The sequence below is a fragment of the Diceros bicornis genome, chromosome 5, assembly GCF_020826845.1.
Source record: "Diceros bicornis minor isolate mBicDic1 chromosome 5, mDicBic1.mat.cur, whole genome shotgun sequence".
Lineage (NCBI taxonomy): Eukaryota > Metazoa > Chordata > Mammalia > Perissodactyla > Rhinocerotidae > Diceros > Diceros bicornis.
In genome coordinates this window covers 12001408-12021894 of record NC_080744.1, presented here as the reverse complement: position 1 = coordinate 12021894, position 20487 = coordinate 12001408, and the positions used below count along the sequence as shown (strand labels likewise).

The 20487-nt window shown below is 37.7% G+C and overlaps 1 protein-coding gene across 1 annotated transcript in view; it reads left to right on the top strand.

Annotated features, from left to right (window-relative positions):
- Nucleotides 1–20487, top strand: part of TTC6 (tetratricopeptide repeat domain 6) — a 194293-nt gene that overhangs the window by 102740 nt on the left and 71066 nt on the right. The window contains exons 10-14 of the mRNA XM_058540688.1: nt 6896–7269; nt 12871–13333; nt 13644–13773; nt 14660–14832; nt 16781–16917. Of these exons, the coding sequence (XP_058396671.1) occupies nt 6896–7269; nt 12871–13333; nt 13644–13773; nt 14660–14832; nt 16781–16917 (1277 nt within the window). The remainder of the gene's footprint in view (nt 1–6895; nt 7270–12870; nt 13334–13643; nt 13774–14659; nt 14833–16780; nt 16918–20487) is intronic.

The following is a 20487-nucleotide window of genomic DNA, read 5'->3' as shown; positions in this document are numbered from 1 at the left end:
ATTTCTGAGGTGTCTGTTGTAACCTCTCCTCTTTCATTTCTGATTTTACTTATTTGTGCCTTCTCTCTTTTTTTCTTGGTGAGTCTAGCTAAAGGCTTGTCAATTTTGTTGATCTTTTCAAAGAACCAGCTCTTGTTTTTATTAATTTTTTCTATTGTTTTTTTGGTCTCTATTTCATTTATTTCTGCTCTGATTTTTATTATTTCCCTTCTTCTACTGATTTTGGGCTTTGTTTGTTCTTCTTTTTCCAGTTCCTTTAGGTGCATTGTTAGATTGTTTATTTGAGATTTTTCTTGTTTGTTGAGATAGGCCTGTATCGCTATAAACTTCCCTCTTAGAACCGCTTTTGCTGTATCCCATAAATTCTGGCATGTCATATTTTCATTTTCATTTGTCTCCAGGTATTTTTTGATTTCTTCTTTGATTTATTCCTTAACCCAGTCGTTGTTCCGTAGCCATTTGTTTAATCTCCATGTATTTGTGGCTTTTCTGATTTTCTTCCTATAGTTGATTTCTAGTTTCATACCGTTGTGGTCAGAAAAGATGCTTGGTATTATTTCAGTCTTCTTAAATTTCTGGAGACTTGTTTTGTGGCCTAATATGTGATCAATCCTGGAGAATGTTCCATGTGCATTTGAAAAGAACGTGTATTCTTCGGTTTTTGGATGGAATGCTCTGTATATATCTACTAGGTCCATCTGTTCTAGTGTGTCGTTTAAGGCCAATGTTTCCTTATTGATCTTCTGTTTGGATGATCTATCCGTTGGTGTAAGTGGAGTGTTAAAGTCCCCTACTATTATTGTGTTACTGTCTATTTCTGTTTTTATGTCTGTTAATAATTGCCTTATATATTTGGGTGCACCTACATTGGGTGCGTAGATATTTACAAGTGTTATATCTTCTTGTTGGATTGTTCCCTTGATCATTATGTAATGCCCTTCTTTGTCTCTTTTTACAGTTTTTGTTTTAAAGTCTATTTTGTCTGATATGAGTACTGCTACCCCAGCTTTCTTTTCATTGCCATTTGCGTGGAGTATCTTTTTCCCTCCCTTCACTTTCAGTTTGTGAGTGTCTTTAGGTCTGAAGTGTGTCTCTTGTATGCAGCATATATATGGGTCTTGTTTTGTTATCCAGTCAGCCACCCTATGCCTTTTAATTGGAGCATTTAGTCCACTGACATTTAAAGTAGCTATTGATAAGTATGTACTTACTGCCATTTTTTAACTTTTTTTTTTTTTTCCTCAGTGTTTTAGTAGTCCTTCTCTGTTCGTTACTTCTTCTATACAGAATTGATGGTCTCTTTAGTTTGACCTCTGTCTGAAAGATCTACTCTTTAACTCCCCTCCTCCCTCCTTTTATGTTTTTAATATCATATCTAACCTCTTTTTTGTGCATTTGTATCCATTACGTTCTAATCATGGAAATAGATAATTTTTGCTATTTGTGGTCTTCTCTTTTCCCCTTAAATCAGTCCCTTTAACATTTCTTGTAGCACTGGTTTCTTGGTGACAAACTCCTTTAATTTTTGCTTATCTGGGAAAATTTTGATCTCTCCTTCCATTTTGAATGATAACCTTGCTTGGTAGAGTATTCTTGGCTGTAAGTTTTTTCCTTTTAGCACTTTAAATATATCATGCCATTCTCTTCTAGCCTGTAAGTTTTCTGCTGAGAAGTCAGCTGATAGCCTTATGGGGTTTCCTTTGTATGTAACTTGACATTCTCTCGCGGCTCTTAGGATTCTCTCTTTATCTTTAATTCTGGACATTTTGATTATGATGTGTCTTGGTGTGGGCCTTTTTGGGTTTATCTTGTTTGGGGCTCTCTGTGCTTCCTGTACCTGGATTCTGTTTCCTTCCTTAGGTTAGGGAAGTTTTCATCTATTATTTCTTGAAATAGATTCTCTGCTCCCTTGTCTCGCTCTTCTCCTTCCGGGACACCTATAACACGGATTTTAGTGTGCTTGATGTTGTCCCAGAGGTCCCTTAGACTGTCCTCACTCTTTTTAATTCTTTTCTCTTTTACCTGTTCACCTTGGGTAATTTCTTCTAGTCTTTCTTCCAGCTCACAGATCCGTTCTTCTATATCCTCTACTCTGCTTTTGAGTCCCTCTAATGAATTTTTCATTTCCAGTATTGTATTCTTCATTTCTGATTGGTTCTTTTTTATATCTTCCATTTCTTTGTTGACATTCTCACTGAGTTCATCTATTCTTCTCCCCACATCAGTGAGCATCCTTAACACTCTTTGTTTGAACTCTCTGTCGGGTAGGTTGCTCATTTCTGTTTCACTTAGTTCCTTTTCTGGGGCTTTGTCCTGTTCCCTTACTTGGAATGTATTCTTTTGCCTCCTCATTTTGCCTCTTTCCCTGGGCTTGTGTCTACGTATTAGATAGGTCAGCTACGTCTCCTGCTCTTGGATAGGTGACCTTATGTAAGTGATGCCTTAGGAGGCTTCCAGTGTGCTTCCCTCAGTTCTCAATGTTCCAGGGGTGGCCCTTATGTGGTCTACGTGTGTCCTTCTATTGTGGCCTGTTAGCTCTCCCTATAGGTGCCCAGGGAGGCTGAGTTATGCTCCTGGCCAGCTATTGTAATGCTCAGCTGCTTGTAGTTGTTGTGGGCCCTTCAGTCTCTTTATCAGGTGTGGGGCACCCCAGCACAGTTGGCTGTAAGTTCTAATACCACATTTGTGTTGCAGTATTTCTTTTAACTGAGTAGGCCCCCAGCGTGGCAGGTTGTTAGGCTCAGGGCCTTACAATTGCTGCAAGCCTCTAGCCTATTATGTCTCTTGTCAGCTCTCTGAGGATTGCAGCTGGGTGGGCACAGGAACACCCAATTGTTTCAGGCTTTGGAAGGTGGGACAAACCTCCTATGTGGGTCTTTGAGAAGCACAAGTCTTCTGCAGCTGACAAGCCCTGTTGCCCACAGGTCCACACACACAGTCAACACAGTCCTGCCCCGTGTGCGTGCCCCGACCTCCCCAAGCGGACCCAGTCTCTCCACGGCGGGAGCCCCACACACTCCGCCACCGCCCCACACTCTCCACCCACTCCTTGTGCACACCCTGCCCCACTCAAGTTGGCTCAGTTGCCAGGCTGCAGAGAATCTAGTCACCAATCTATGCAGGCCCACATGTTGCCTGAGGCCTTGTTGTTGGGTGGGGCCATTCTCTAGGATGGGCTGCCTGCCCTGGCTGAGCTGGATTAAATTGGTGCTCTAGCAGGTGGAGCAGACCCTGGGCTAGCTGGCCTCAGGGAGAACTCCAATGGCGTCTGTGTCAGCACGCTCACACCAGGCCACAACAATGGCTGCCGCCAATGTCCCGGTCCCTGGAGAGGTCTCACCCCTCGCCGAGATGCACTCAGGGCCTATTAGGTGAGTCTGTTGTCACCAAAGCACTGTGCACCTTTCTTTCTGGTGATTTTAGGATGCTTTCTGGAACGGGTGAGTTTGTGCGCGGGCCCTTTAAGAGCCAGTTTTAGTTTCTTTGTGAACCGGGTTTTCTGGGGGTGCTCCCCAGTGTTTTAGTAGCAGGCACAGTCAGATATTATGCCGCTGGTGTTGATTGTGCTGGGTCCACAAAATGCCCACAGCGGGGGCGCTCCCCGGCTCAGGGCCCCGCGCCTCCAGGGAGGGTGCATACCTGTGAGCTGCTCCCGGCGGCCGTGAAGCTGGCGGCTTGTGAAGGCGGCGTTTTTCCTGTCCGGAAGGGGGTCTCTGCCTCTTCCACCCCAGTTAGGATTGTCCGTTGTTGCAGGAGTTCCTCTTATCCAGTTTTCAGTTCTGTCTCAGGGGTAATTTTTCCACGAGTAGTTGTAAATTGGCTGTGTCCACGGGAGGAGGTGAGTTCAGAGTCTGCCTACGCCGCCATCTTGACTCCGCCCCCTTCAGTTTCTTTCATCATTGTAATTTTCTGTGTACAAATACTTCCCCTCTTTGATTAAATTTATCCCTAAGTATTTTATTGTTTTTGATGCTATTGTAACTGGGATTACTTTCCTTATTTCTTTTTCAAATACTGCATTGTTAGTGTATAGAAACGCAAGTGATTTTTGTATGTTGATTTTGTATCATGCAACTTTACTGAATTCATTGATTAGTTCTAATAATTTTTTGGTACAATCTTTGGCGTTTGCTCTTTATAAGATCATATCATCTGCAAATAGAGGCAATTTTACTTCTCCCTTTCTGATTTGGATGCCGTTTTTCCTTTTGCTTTCCTAATTGCTTTCGCTAGGACTTCCAGTACTATGTTGAGTAAAAGTGGACGAGTAAGTACTCTTGACTTATTTCTGATCTTAGGGGGAAAGATGTCAACCTTTCACCATTGAGTATGATGTTAACTGTGGGCTTGTCCTACGTGACCTTTATTATGTTGAGGTACATTCCTTCTATACCAAATCTATTGAGAGTTTTTATCATGAAAGGATGTTGAATTTTTTCAGATGCTTTTTCTGTATCTATCGAGATAATCATATGATATTTATCTTTCATTCTATTAATGTGATGTATCACATTTATTGATTTGTGTATGTTGAACCATCCTTGCCTCCAAGGGATAAACCCTCGTGATCAGGTTGTATGACCCTTTTAATGTGCTGTTGAATTCAGTTTGCTAGTATTTTCTTGAGAATTTTTGCATCTATATTCATCAGGGATATTGGCCTGTAGTTTTCTTTTCTTGTAATAAATATATATAATGGAATATTAACTGTAAAAAAGAAGGAAATCTTGCCTTTTGTGACAATATGGATGGATCTTATGTCATTATGCTAAATGACAGAGAAGGATAAATACTGTCTGTTCTCACTCATATGAGGAATCTAAAGAAGCTCAACTTATAGAAACATGGAGTAGAATAGTGGTTGCCAGGGCTAGTGGGGGAGGGAAAGAATGGGGAGATGTTAGTCAAAGGGTTCAAACTTCCAGCTATGAGATAAATAAATTCCGGAGATCTAATGTACAGCATGGTGACTATAATGAACCATATCATACTATATACTTGAAAGTCGTTAAGAGAGTAGATCTTAAATGTTATCACCACACAAAAACAATGGTAATGATGTGAGAGGATAGAGGTGTTAACTAACCTTATTGTGATAATCATTTCACAATATATACGTGTGTCATATCATCACATTGTATATCTCAAACTTACATATGTTATGTGTCAATAATATCTCAATAAAGCTGGAAAAAAACCCCAAACCCATTCTGGTATCTTTGCTTTATAGTTATAGGTTTTGTCAGTGATTCCTTCCTGAGTGTTCTACAGAGCTGCATATGGTCTCTCTGCATAATCCATATCTAGTCAGCAAGTGGGGAATGAGTATCTTATGTTCTACTTTTTTTTAGGCACATGCTTTTTTTTTTTTTTTTTTTTTGTGAGGAGATCAGCCCTGAGCTAACATCCGCCAATCCTCCTCTTTTTTTGCTGAGGAAGACGGCCCTGGGCTAACATCGGTGCCTATCTTCCTCCACTTTATATGGGACGCCGCCACAGCATGGCTTACCAAGCAGTGCATCGGTGCGCGCCCGGAATCTGAACCAGCGAACCCCGGGCCGCCGCAGCGGAGCGCGCGCACTTAACCGCTTGCGCCACCGGGCCGGCCCCTAGGCACATGCTTTTTTGATATATACATATGTGTTTATATTTATTGATATATACACCTACATGTAACATATAGTCTATGTATTTCTCTATCCTCTTTGCTAATTACATATTGAGTTAGTGTTTCTTGAGATAGAGGGAAGTATAGTAAGTAATGGAGGGTCAATATCTCTATTGCACTTTAGTACATCTTGAAGTATATAACTAGCTTGTATGAAATTGTTATGTTTGGAATTTGGGCCTAAATTCACTATAAAGAAAAACATCTCTATAACGAATTATTTTTTAGCAAAATTAAATGCAGTTAATTTGTTGATAGTGGCTCAATAGGCAGGAACTAGTCTCAAAGGATTGGAACTAGTCTATCTTTTATTAGTAATGAGTGTTGTTAGAGTTTCAAGTACTAATGAATAATTATTGCAAATTATTTACAGTTATTCATGTGTTATAATATTAATATTATTATTAAAAGTTAAGTTGATTGATCGGGCCTGCCCGGTGGCGCAGTGGTTAAGTGCTCGTGCTCTGCGCCACTTCAGAGTACCAGGGTTTGCAAGTTCGGATCCTGGGTGCACAACAATGCACTGCTTGTCAAGCCATGCTGTGGCAGTGTCCCATATAAAGTAGAGGAAGATGGGCATGGATGTTAGCCCAGGGCCAATCTTCCTCATCAAAAAAAAAAAAAAAGTTAAGTTGATTCTTTAATGACGAGATCAAATAAATTTTTGGCTGAAATTCTGTTACTTAAGCTTGTAAATATTAAATTGAAAATTATTGTAAAGAATATTTGAATACTGTCATATAGAAATTCAATGTTGTTAAAGTTCTTTTGAAAACAGACTGACAAATTGATTTTATAGCATAAGGCATTTTAATAATTTGTGCCCATTCTACCAATAGGATAAGGTATTCTAATAATGTTTGCCCATTCTACCAACTTTTTTGCCTTGAAAGTAAAAGCAGAGCTTGTACTTTATTTGGATATGTAAAAAGCATTCTCTTTTAATTAAGAATATGTAAAATCACAATTAATGCATATTTACTGTATAGTGTTATTTTTATGTAGCTAACAAAATGTCCTGTGACCAACCAAATTATTGTATTTTGCTTTAACTAACCCACTATTAACTTTATAAGCTGACTTTTGAAAAATGTCAAGAATACATGATTTTAAATTTTTCAATAGTGACCAAACTACATTAATAGTAATTGTAGCTAAATTATTTTTAAACGTAGCAACTAAATTGATTTTATATTTTTTCTGCCTCTTTGTATCCTTATTAATAAGAGAGTAAAATCTGCGGTTGAATTGAGAAAGGTGGAGGCTGTAGCTCCACTAGAGATTAAGGACGACGTGCAAAGCAATATAAATGAGGTGATATTTCAGAAAGAAAGGGAGTTGGAGCGTCGGATGACTGAGCAAAATGAAACCGAGGAACCCATCCCTGTGAAAGAAAATATAGATACCATCTTAGATAACATTCAGAACAAACACGGTTTGAGAGATCTCTCTCTCTCTCTCATTGAAGCATCTAGAAAAGCTGGCATTAGTTACATTGTTTATCCCAAGAAAAAGAAGATGAAATGGAAGAAAGGATTGAAACTCAGCAAACTTATGACTGTGTATGAGGAGTTATCCAAGCCTCCAAAAATGCTTACAAGGTCTTGTTTAATCAGTAGTTCTTATAGTTTAAGTAATGTATCGTGGTTTTGACCCTAACTTCGTAATTTCACTCATTGGAGTTATTCTTTTATTCAGCACTGAAAATATGCTGAACTCTTAGATAAATGGCAATCTCTTAAATTTTGATATTGGATATTTAATAATATAAACCTGTGAATGGTTCAAACTATAAGTTAAAGGTGGGGCTGATTTAAGGACATGAAGTAAGACTAAGTCAATTTGATGGCTAAATGAAATCTTTCAGTAGATAGAAGTAAAATCTACCAAGTTATTTTCCTGAAACGATTTAGCACCAGAAAACAAACTCCTGCTCCAGACAAACACCACCTATTGAAAAGTTGAAATAGATTGTTGGAATTTAACTGTTTTAAAATTTTAAACTATTGTATTGAGTAATAAATCTAGATAGACGAGCTGCTTTTTTTTTTTGTATATTTTGTGCCCTTATTGAGGCCTCATCATAAGAAATAATTAATTTTTCTCCTTTCTTGGAGGTAATAGTATCTAGCGTGTTTAAAAATATGGAGGTACCTAAAATAACAACAACTGAAATTCCAGTTATGTTCATATTTAAGTGCTCAGGACATAACTGTTTTATAACCCAAGTGTTGTGCAAAATAGGTTCCAAAAAGCTCTGGGCTTTATTTGTTTTTAGATATCCCTAGATGACAAAAAAACTATTAAACTTAAGCCCTTTTGAACAGTAAAGACTTTCCTGGTGATAAGAGAATCATAAATGTTTTGTTCATTTTATTGTTATAAAGATTTACTGGTTCTGAAGAAGGGTTAATTATATCATGGTGGGGAGACATTGTCCCGTAGAAGACTGGGGAATAACTGTGTGTAAGTGTGAGGGCCAGAGTGGAACAGAGACCAACCTTAGTGGAGAACGCCATTCCAATCCTGGATTCTCTGCACGTTACTTGTGCTTAAGTTTCCCCTGCAACAAATATAATACCTAAAACGTTTTTTGTTAGCTCATCTTTAGAAGCCTGGTAGATTTTTCTAAGTTGACAAATGTTTTAGATCAGAACTAGAAATTTGCTTATACATTTTTGATACATTTTCTGATTTCAAAGTATTATGAATCTTCACCATCCTGGAAAAGATAATACACAGCACCACTTTGGCCATGACCTAAGTGACCTCTATCTATATAAAGGATGTAAGCAGATGAAACAGTACTTCAGTGGGGTGTTTTACTGCTTACTGACCTTTTATCATTTTAATTATACAGTTTCACCATTTAAAGAGATTTATTTGCCTTCTAACAACTGAATTTGAAATTTGTATATACTGCCAACAGGTGTAACAGGATCCATAGGATAAGCCTTTTGGTGGAGGCAATACAACAAACTGTGGGAGTATTTATCTAAGATAACACATTAATACAGAGTTCCTAACTTGTTTTTTTTTAAAAAAATCTGAATTTAAACTAATTTACCACAAAAGTGTAGCTCTGAAATAATTGCTATTTTAAAACAAGTTTATGGAGCAGCTATAAAAATGATTTTATTCCTATAGTTTGAGATCTTTTTTCACTAATCTTAAGTTGGGTAACACAAAAATATTCTTTTTACCATTTTATATCCGAGCTTTAAGCTTGTTTAATCACACTCTTTCTGGCTGGCTTCCTTAACTGGTTAGAAACAGACTGCGTACGTACTCGTATATCAAGTCAGATCTTGACTGTGGAGAGTAACTCCTACTGAAGGCCGTTTGAGCTGATTAAGGACCCAGACCCATGCATTTCCTCCAGTCCCTTTACTATAGCTTACCCCTGTTGCCTCCCCCCGTCAGCTAGGTCATGGCAGGGTGCCATGTGTCTACAATAACTTTGCAGCTTCACCGTTTCTCTGGAAGTTTCCCTTGGCTTTGGTCTCTGAGCCCAATATTGATGGACCAGCCAGTGAGGGACTTGCAGAGACCTTCCTCAGCAGCTCACTGATGCAGCAGTAAGCTGTGCTTATTGGTGGTTCCTGGCCCACCTTGGCTCCCTTGTACCCATTGCCTTCCCTCTTACCTGGACTTCTGTGAATTGCCAGCCTCTTGGATCTCTGCCAGTGTTCTGTCTTCCAGGGTTAAGTAACACACTTGGTCTGAGATCCAGGCCAGCCCTTTTGCTAATGGCTCTCCATCCCTGTGGATATATCGCCTTGTGCCCCTTTCTGGGATAACTGACCTTAGCCCTGACTTCCACTATCAAAACTTCCAAACTTGACCAGCTCCTGAAAGCAAATCTGTAGTCTCAGTCCTGGTTTTGTTGGCCCATCCTTCTGCCACTACATTTCCAAGAGAGGCAGAATTTATCATCTCCCAAGCAGGAGGTGACGTAGTTTCCTTAGTGTCACTAACCTGTAATTTCCCTGGTAGTCTTTTTGGTATACTATCTTGGTGGATGGTGGTATGGAATGGAATGAGGGCAGTTCCAGAGATTTCCACTTGACCTCACTACCATTATCTCCTTCACTGTATAGTTTATGTTATTAAGTTGATTCATTCCCACTACACATTCTGGGGCTAGGGAAATTATCGTGGGATGAGTCCATGTCTTACTAGATCTACTGTTAGATGGTTTCAGGCCAGAATTATTTATGTCACTTGACCTTCATAATTCCCTAATTTGATTGATGGACTTCAGTGGCACTCACAGTGGGTATCTGTGGATCAGCATAAGTTTAGAGGCAGTATTTACTAATCCCTAGAAGGTTTGGGTATTTTCACTTTCTCAAACTTTTGAAAGCTTTTAGGAAAAATTCACTGAATACACCTATGCCACATTGCAAGATCCTTCCTCAGTGCGACCTGGCCTGGCCTTCCTGTCAAGTGAGTGGTTTTAGACTGTGAACTGGCTTAGGTCTGAGAGCTGGGTAAGAGGTTGTGAACCCCTACTATAGCTGGTTAGACCTATGCCCAGAAGACCTAGAAGTTTTTCACCTATGTAAGTCAAAGAACACCTTAGCAGGCTGCCCATCTATCTCATTTCTAAGGACCTGTAGTCATTTAGTTATTGCCTCAGATCCTTGTGGGTTAAGATTCTGTGATTGCCATTCTGTCCCTGTGGTTTATTGTGGTAATTGTGTCCACCAAATCCAGCTAATACACCAGAAATCTGTGTTTAACAAGTCTTCTAGGTGACTCTGATGCATGCTAAAGTTTGATAATCACTCAGAATATGCCAGGGAAGTTCTAGCCAAGGCTGCACTGGCTAGGGCTAGCAGCCACCCATCCAAGGCCACCTATATGGAGGAGGTATGTGGGGAACTGAGGGACTCTAGTAGGTGTAGCTCCACGAGAGGGTTCAGGAGGTCAAGAGCTGAGTGATTTGGGGAAGTGCATAAATCAGATCTGATATAGTGTATGAGGCAATGTCACAGTGTTGTCATTGAAAGATATTTATGCAGGAGAGAGTTGAGTCTCTCAGACTGGGGAATCTGACAATCCCTCAGCCAGTCAGTCTCCTCCATCAAGGGAAGACGAGTGGATTTGGAGATTCAAAATTCTCAGCCTCATTCAGCCTGCTCAAATGTTCGTATCCACTATTTTAGTTTCATCCTCCTTTCCTAGTAGCTTCATTACCTTGGTGTTCAAGGGTTAGGGGATTTGGGCATTTAGTAGGTACTGGAGCTTCTCTTTTCGTCTGAAAGAAGTCAAATGATTCCACAATGTTTATAATCATTAATGTTGTCCTAGTGACTAAGTGATAGCTGCTTGGTCTCCCAATGCCTTGCCTTCCACCTGAACGTTGCCCCCTGCTAACACTGGGGATAATTTGAGAAGTTTTGATACCATCACATACCATGGATTACTTGCGTCCTATTTTATCCCAGCAAGAAGTTTATCCCAGGATCCTTTTGTGTGTGTATTTCGTGGGTCCACCTCTGGTACCAATTACTTTATCAGTCCAGGTCTGGGTAGTAAACAGACAGCACTCTCAATCTAGGATAATTCTAGGAAAGCATAATAAAGGGGCAATTTACAAAGATGTCAGGGCAGAGGGAAACCACAAATGATAATGTAGTATCCTGGGGCTAGAAATAATAGAGCCATTTTCTGTCCCTAAGTCTGAGAGGACAAAAAGAGGGAGTGATTACTAGAGCCTGGAATAAAAGAGTTGTATAGAAAGGATTTCCTTGAAAGAAGCAGTGATCTTTGGTCGCATAATCTTTGGTCAAGGATCATAGCCAGTTTGAGGCAACCTTTCAGGAAGGAGCCAGAAGAATAAATACCTTGACTTCACTCTCCTCCCTCCCTCTTCAAGGTTCCTAATAGTACATACTCTATTAGAAAACAGAGAGCAAGGGATCTTGTGAATGTAGTCTGTACAGATTAGTGCCCCAGGGCAGAGAGCAAGGTAGAGAAGGGTAGAGATGAATGTGGAGGTGGAAACAAATCATATCTGGCACAGAAGGCTTTTCTAAAGTGACATTTGATCAGAAATATGAATTGAGAAGAAGCCATGAGAAAGAGCCAGCCAGTCAGAAGAGCTGGAAATGCAATAGCTTTCAGGCTTTCTTTTGGATGACATGGCTAGAAAACTGGGAAAGGAGAGTAGTGTTACCAGAGATATATGCTGGGGCCTCATCATGTAGAGCCTTGTAGACCATGGAGGAAAGCTTGATTTGCCTTCTGGGTACTAGGGGAAGCTCTTAGAGGGAGTGACATGATCTGATTTACAGTTGTTCAAAAACAAACAAACAAACATGCTGGCTGCCATGTGGAGAATGGATGAGATGAAGGGCAAGAGCAGAAGCAGAGAATTAAGAAGTTATTGTACTCTAGGCAAAAGAGATATAGCAGCTTGCACTAGAATGTGGAGAGGAGTGGAGAGTGTCTCAAAGTCAGGGAAGAGAAGGATGCTGACTTTTCTCATTTTTATTCCCCGAATGTTTAGAATTAGGTCTTTCTCCTAGTACACCCTCAGTAAATATTATTGAAATGATGGGGTTTCAATTTGTTTTCTTCCAATAGAATGTGTTTATTCTATCTCATGTGACTAGTACAGTACCAGCCATACGGTGAATGTCACTGAATGAAAACTGTGTGGAAAATGGAGAATTTGAGGAGGATAATCCTAGAAATGTAGCATTTGAGGGCTTATGAGGTATTATCTAATTTGATAGCCTACTAAAGAAGGGTGAAGTCTAGGATGTTTCCTTGGTAGACTGCTATGTAGTCAAATATTTCCTTCTTCCTGCTTCCTCAAGTTCATGTCCTATCCAACCTCTTGGATGGCATTTCCTTTCTCATATTGAGTTTTGTCTCCTCAATTCTCCATTGTAATTCCTCTGGTTGGGGGTGGGAGTATAAATTAAACCTGAAAGGAGCGCTGATCCCTTGTTTCTACTCTAGGGAGAATATATCTTAATAACAATCTTCTGCTTTCATAAACTCTACAGAGATTCTTCATATGGTATTACAATTTTAATGAATGAACAGGAAGACTTGGGTTGCATAAAAGTAGCATGTAATTTTATTTCAATAACAGAGAAATAGTAATTTTGTTTTTGGGTGAGTTGACATTGATTATAAAAATAATTATATTTCTGTAATATAAAAATCACTCTCTTAAAACCTAGATCAACGTCTCATGGAATCCTTCCTGGACAGAAGAAATATTTGCTCAAAGTTCCATTACATGAACGTCCACTTCCATGTCCCAGCCTACCTTTGTGTTTAAATTTTGACAAATTTGTCCAAAGTAAGGGAGGAATTCCAGAAAATAGCGACCCTCGAACATGGGCTCTTGGTATGTTCTCTAAGTATAAACGTCAGAAGACAACTACAAGAGAGAAAGTTGTTAAAATATCTGTTCCTAAAGACTTATCTGAAGGAGTGAAAGAACCACCAAAACTAGAACTGAGTGATTCTTTGAAGTCTGATCTTCCTCTAGAGGTTGTTAAACATTATGAATCCGAAGTGGAGATCTTGACTGAAGAAATAAATAATAAGAAAAAATATCCTGCATTTTCATATTGTAGGCGTGGAGCTATTTATAGGAAACTGGGAAAGTTACAGAGTGCCATGAATGATCTACAGGAAGTAAGTTTTATTTAATCAAAATAACAATATTAACAATTTACACTTGCTTATAATTATATAGTTAATTTTTACTAGAATTTTGAACAATGAATAGTTGTAGTATACATGTGGCATTGTGAAAGTATAATTATTGGCATTTTCAAATAATTAGTATTAGAAACACTAGATTTAGTTTGTCAGATTGAGAGGTACTGTTTTATACTATACACATACAAAGCCTTTGGGATCAATAATGTTTGAAAAATTTATTTGATAGGTTATCTTCCTTTAATAAATCAATTTTAATTGAATTTATACATATATTTTCTAGGCTATACTCTTGGAGCCATTGTTTCTCAATGCCTATTGGCACCGACATTTCATTTATCTTTTCCAAGACAAAATTAGTGAAGCTTTGGATGACTTGAATTATATAAATAAACATAATAAAAATAATGCAGGTGGGTTATCTTTGCAGACAGTTATATTATTTATATATTTACTTAAGCTTTGATCATTTAGTGGTATTATAAAGATACATAAATCTATAGATAAAAGTCTCCAAAAGTGGTTGTGACATTCCTAAGTTAAATTTACTCTTGATATTGTCAACTTAGGACTTCTGTGATCTTACATTGTTTTCAAAATACTCATCATGATTTGAAATGTTAATGTACTTGGTATACATTACAATAAATTCGTTTCTTACTGCTCATCCCACAAGAAGAATATGAACTTAAAAATTTTAGTTATAGAAGTGATTCACAAATCTTTCCTTGACCACATATCTCTGAATTAGAGTTGTAGTGTTCCTAAGACTTCTCGGTTGGATGAAATCTATATGCTTGCTCTTATGTACCATCCTGTAACCAACTTGAATGACTAAACATGGACCTTTTTGGGAATGAGAAATTTTGTACTCATCTTTGTATCCCCAGCATCTAAAACATACCCCTAGAATATAACGTGAGCTTAATAAATGTTTTTTTGATCTATACTGATGTCTGTAAAAGTCCATAAAATTTTGTGCTATCAAATCTAACTTTTTATTGTGAACATTAAAAGATTATGAAACATTTCAGACATACAAAAAGGTAAAAGGTAATTTTTGTCACTTCAAAATGAAATTGAAAATGCTTCTAACAATAAATGAGTATCTATCCTGCCTTTGAGAATAAATTTTGCATTGTTGAAGTGAAAAAAAAAACCTTACTTAAATGGTTAAGAAAGTATAATAAAGATTATTCTAAGACTACATTTTTGGAGAGAGAGGGATTACTCTTTTAAAATTTTCATAGTTAATGGAAGGACTGTAACACTAAAATTTACCTTTTTAATTTTCTTTAGAGGCATATTTGTCAAAGGCAGAAATTTTCAGGAGAAAAAAAGACGTTACTTTGGCAATTCTAAACTACACCCAGGCAATTAAGTGTAAGCCCACGGATGCTGATCTGTATTTCAAGAGGGGTGAGATGCATGAAATAGCAAACAAAATATTGGCCATTGATGACTTTTCTAAAGTAAGCTCTATCACATATAATGCTGCCATTGATGTATTTTACATCATTGATATTCTCATCTTAATATAGAAATTGTTGATTCTTTCATATATGTTATATAATCAAAATTAATTCATTATAGGTTAGGACCTAGAGCGTTCATTACTGGAATTGATATTAACACCATGTGGATGGTTTTTTTAATTATTAGTGAATGAATGGATTTATGTCAAAGAGTTGGATGTGGGAGCATTGAGATAGCTCTGAGGGGGCTTGACTTTTCCAGCTATCTCCTCTTGAACAGTGAAACAGTGGTTAAAGAAACCTTTGAAAATTGTTTCTTCCCTTCAAACAATAGAGAAAATCGTTTTCTACTTCTTAACTCTTGAGACATAGCTGATTCTCTTCTGCAGCAAGCCCATTTGCTCTCAAAGAAGCTATGCTCACTGGCCCATTCATTCATTCATTCACTCACAAATATGTGTTGACTAAGGCACTGTATAATGTACTGGATAAATATTGATGAATGAAACAGACATGTTTCCTGCTTACATGGAGCCTGTAGTTTAAAGGACTGATATTAAAGAAATAAATACCTACGTAAATATATAATTACAGATTATGATAAGTGCTGTGAAGGAAATGGAGATGATGGGGGTAATTTATATTTGGTTGGGGGATATCAGGGAATTCCCTTGAGGAAGTGAACTTGTGGCTAAACTGTACTTTGAAGCTAAAGTCAGGCAAAATATTCCCCCGATTGTAGCAGAATCGTAACTTTGATCTCCTTACTTTTAACTCTAAATTCTCAGCTCTTAACACAAATGAGAATTTAGAAGTTATTTAAATAATTTAGCTTTCCATGTTGCCAACTGCCCTGTTTCTTTTTCTTTTTTGAGGAAGATTGGCCCTGAGGTAACATCTGTTGCCAATCTTCCTTTTTTTGCTTGAGGAAGATGGTCCCTGAGCTACTATCTGTGCTGATCTTCCTCTATTTTTTGTATGTGGGACGCTGCCGCAGCATGGCTTGATGAGCAGTGTGTAGGTACTCCCCTGAGATCCAAACCTGCGAACCCCGGGCCAGAGCGTGTGGACTTAACAACACTACACCGCCAGGCCTGCCCCTACCCTGTTTCTTAATCCGTGATAGCCACAGACTTGAGGTTCTTTTGCTTCCAGAGAATATTGTAAGTTTTGGTCACTTCTGGTCTAGAAGTGACCAAAAATCTCTTTTGAAGATATTGAGATTATCTCTTCTGTTCCTTTCCTCCAACTGGCACCAATAGTTTAAAAATTGACAAACGCAGCAACTTGAGGTCGAACAAGCTTCAAAATCTTTATGGTTTTTTTTTTTCTGTTTTAAAATACTTGCTAATCTTTGTGCTTCAATTTTCCCCCCACTATCAATAGGCAAGGAGCTTTACAACTGAGTATACAATGACTTAATCTGTTCGCTCTATTGCGTTGTATGTCAATGTGAAATGAATGAACCATGCCAATACCAGTTCTTTCTTTCCACCATGTTAGGGACTAGATTAATCCATACTTGACTTGATTGAATCAGCCTGATGTGGTCTAATATGTATCATCTTTAATTGGGATAAAATGCTGTGATAGATCCAGTATAACCCCACTCTAGTTGAATAATTCACTTATGAAGTTTTATCGGTAAAAATTTTAGTGAGAAAAAGCCTTGGCTTCTTGTATATGCTGTTTGTTTTTTGTTTTTCTCTCAGAAAACCTCCCCTTTCTAGAATTTGATGATAAATGGACTTTCTAAAGACATAATCTTTAAATACAAATCTGAAAGTTTGGGCATCTAAAAGTAGTTTGATCTTATGTAATCTGAAGTTAAAAATGTGGTTGTGGTCCATTTAATTTCCTATGGGATTATATACTTGACTTACTTTTTTTTTGTTAATTATGTGATATGTTTTTGTGCTTCCCCCAACCCCCTGACCCCATGTAGTGTATTTTTTATGATCCCAAAAGAACAGATGCCTTATTGAAACGTGGGATGTTTTACTATGAAAATGAAAACTGGATTGCAGCCACACAAGATTTCACAGCATTGTTAAATATAGATCCCCAAAATTCTCAAGCAAGGTGAGAATTATTTTAGATGTACTTTTGAAATTATTATTATTTTTGAAATACATTGTCAGGAAAGAACATTACTTGAAATACATCAGACAGCCCTTTAAAAATAGTGAATCAATTTTCAGTGCTACCAGTGACTGAAAATCTTTACCTGCACCCTAATTGTAGTAGGTAATTTGTAAATAATAATAAATGTAAAAATAAATGTAAATTTGTAAATAATAGTAATGAAATGATAATTTAGAGTTGTTTCATTTGCATTTCCTAAATATTAGTTACATTATAAATTTTTTGAGTATTGACCTATATTTTTTTCCTTGGATTTCTTTTCCCTATGCTGTGTATTCATTAAGTACAGAGAACTGTTCATGTAGGTTTCCGTGACATGTTATTGTAACTTGGATATTAAACTTTGTCCTTCCACCTTCATTGTGCATAATACAGCTCTCATTTTGTTGCTTTTCTTTTAATCTAAGTTTTGTTTTGAAGAGGTTTAAAAATGTATGTGTATTCATACCTGCTCATCTTTTCACTCACAATTTTTGTTCAATGTTAAAGTTTTTTATAGTAAAATAAAGCAGGGGTCAAGAGAAGTGTACAGAGGGCCGGCCCGGTCGCATAGCAGTTAAGTTCACGTGTTCCGCTTCAGTGGCCCGGGGTTTGCCGGTTCGGATCCTGGGTGCGGACCTACTCACTGCTCATCAAGCCATGCTGAGGTGGCGTCCTGCACAGAAGAGCTACAACTCTACAGCTATGATACACAACTATGTACTGGGGCTTTGGGAAGAAAAAAAGAAAAAGAAAGATTGGCAACAGATGTTAGTGCAGGGCCAATCTTCCTCAAAAAAAAACAAAAAGATGAAGAAAAGTATACAGAGCCGGCCCCATGGCATAGTGGTTAAGTTTGGTGTGCTCCACTTCAGTGGCCTGGGTTCTCAGGTTTGGATCCCAGAGATGGACCTACACCACTAGTCAACCATGCTGTGGCAGTGACCCATATACAAAATAGAGGAGGATTGGCACAGATGTTAGCTCAGGGCTAATCTCCTCAAAGCAAAAAAAGAGACAGGTTGGCAACAGATGTTAGCCCTGGGTGAATCTTCCTCAGCAAAAAAAAAAAAAAGAAAAATACAAAATACAAATGTGCAGATTAATGACTTATGACAATGCAAATACTTGTGTAACCATCACCAGGTCAAGAAACATTTCCAGCATCCTGGAGTCCTCCTTGTGCCTTTGCCTCCCCTGGAAGGTAACCGCTGTCCTTTTCTTTTAATCACTTCCCTGTAGTTCTGTATAGTTTCTTCACATAAGTATGTGTCCCTAAACATTAACTGTTTAGTTTTGCCTATTTTTTTGAACTTTATGTAAATAGAACTATACAGTAGTATTCTTTCATATCTAGCTTCTTTCACTGAATATTAGGTACTGTTGCATTTGGCTCTAGCTTGCTCATTTTATATTTTGTACTCAGTTACATGAATATATTACAATTTGCTTATCCATCCTACTGTTGATGGACATTTGAGTGTTTCTAGTTTTGGTGATTGTGAATACTGTTTCCTTCAACATTCTTTTTTTTTTTTTGTTTGTGAGGAGGATTAGCCCTGAGCTAACATCCTTTGCCAATCCTCTTCTTTTTGCTGAGGAAGATTGGCCTTGGGCTAACATCCGTGCCCATCTTCCTCTGGCCCATCCTCCTCTGGCCCATCCAACCACCACAGCATGGCTTGACAAGCAGCACGTTGGTATGCGCCTGGGATCCGAATTTGCAAACCACGGGCTGCCGAAGCAGAGCATTCGCACTTAACCACTACGCCACGGGGCCAGACTCAACCTTCAACATTCTTGTACATATCTCTTGGTACACACTTATACGTACTTCTGTCGGATGTACAACTAGGAGTGGAATATCTGGTTCATAGGGTATGCAAGTGTTCAGCTGTAGGGCCAAACTAATTTTCCAAAGTAGTTATACTACTTACCCGCAGTGCGTGCGGGTTCCACACAACACTAGGTATTATTATGACTTTCAAAATTTTAGCATCCTAGTGGGCATGTAGTATTGTCTCATTGGGATTGGATTTTCATTTTCTTAGTTACTAACATGATTGTGCATTTTTCATATGTTTATTAACCATTTGGATTTCCTTTTTGTCATCCATGTCTTTTGCGTTTCTGTTTTATTTCTCATTAATTTGTATGAATTCTTACATATACTTGACATGGGCCCTTTCTTGGTTATATTTGTGGCAATTTTTTTTTCCCATTCTGCATTGTTATTACACTCCTTAAATATTGTCTTTTGGTCAACAGAGTTCTTAAATGTAATATAGTCTGATTTATCAACCTTTTTCTTTAAGGTTAGTGCTTTTTGTATTCTTTAAGAAAGTTTTTTCATATTCTTGTGTCATGTAGATATTCCCTATTTGATCTTCTAGAAGGTTTATTGTTTTGTTTTTAAAATTAGATTTACAATATACCTGGAGGCAATTTTTGTATATAATATGAAGCAGGGACCAAATTTCATTTTTTCCATATGCATATGTAATTTTCCCAGCAACATTTAATAGGAAGGCTATCCCTTCACCATTGCTTTGCAGTGTTAGCTTTGTAGAAAATGAAGATCCATTTATGGATGGATCTATTTCTGAGTCCCTTTTTCTACTTTTTTGCCTTTTTATCTATCCTTGCATCAATACTATACTGTCTTAAATACTATAGTTTCATAATGTCTTAAAATCCAGTAGAACAATTCTTTTGGTCTTTCAAAATTTTCAGAGATTTCTTTGACTTTTTGCATTTCCAAATATATTGGGTTGAAATATATGAAAATTGACTTCTTTGTAGATCAAAATAGTCAAATTTCACAATTTCATATGGTTTAACCTAATAGAATCAGCACGTCAACTTCCATGGTAACTCCTCTGTGTTTTGATTGGGATTGCAGTGAGTTTATAGACCAGTAGGGGGAAAACTGATGTCCTAACAATATTGAGTCTTTTCGTCTATGCACATGTACATCCTTCCATTTCTTTAGATCTTCATTCCTTTTGCTCAAACCATATTTCATGGTTTCTGTAAAGAAGCCTTATTGCACATCTTTTGCTTGATTTATTCCTAGATATTTGGTATTGCTTAGTGTTATCTTAGGTACTATTCTAGTATAATTTTATTTTTAACTTTTTGTTACTGGTAGGTAGAAATACAATTGATAAATGTATATTGATCTGTAATATAGCATTCTTGTTAAACTTATGAAATGTAATAATCTATCTATGGATTCTTTTGGATTTGCTCCATATGCAAACATATCATCTGTAAAACATATTAGTTTTATTTTCCAGTCTTTACACCTTTCGCCCCATTCTTTCCTTATTGTGTTCTTGAATGGGAATGTGATAGGAGGCATCCTTATCTTGTTCCCAGTCTCAAAGGGAAAGATGTCAACATTTTACTATTAGATATTATGTCTAATTTTCTTTTGGCTAATATATGCATGTTATATATTTTTTCCATCTCTTATTTTTAACTTTCTATACTATTTTGTTTTAAAAATGTCTCTTGAAAATGGCA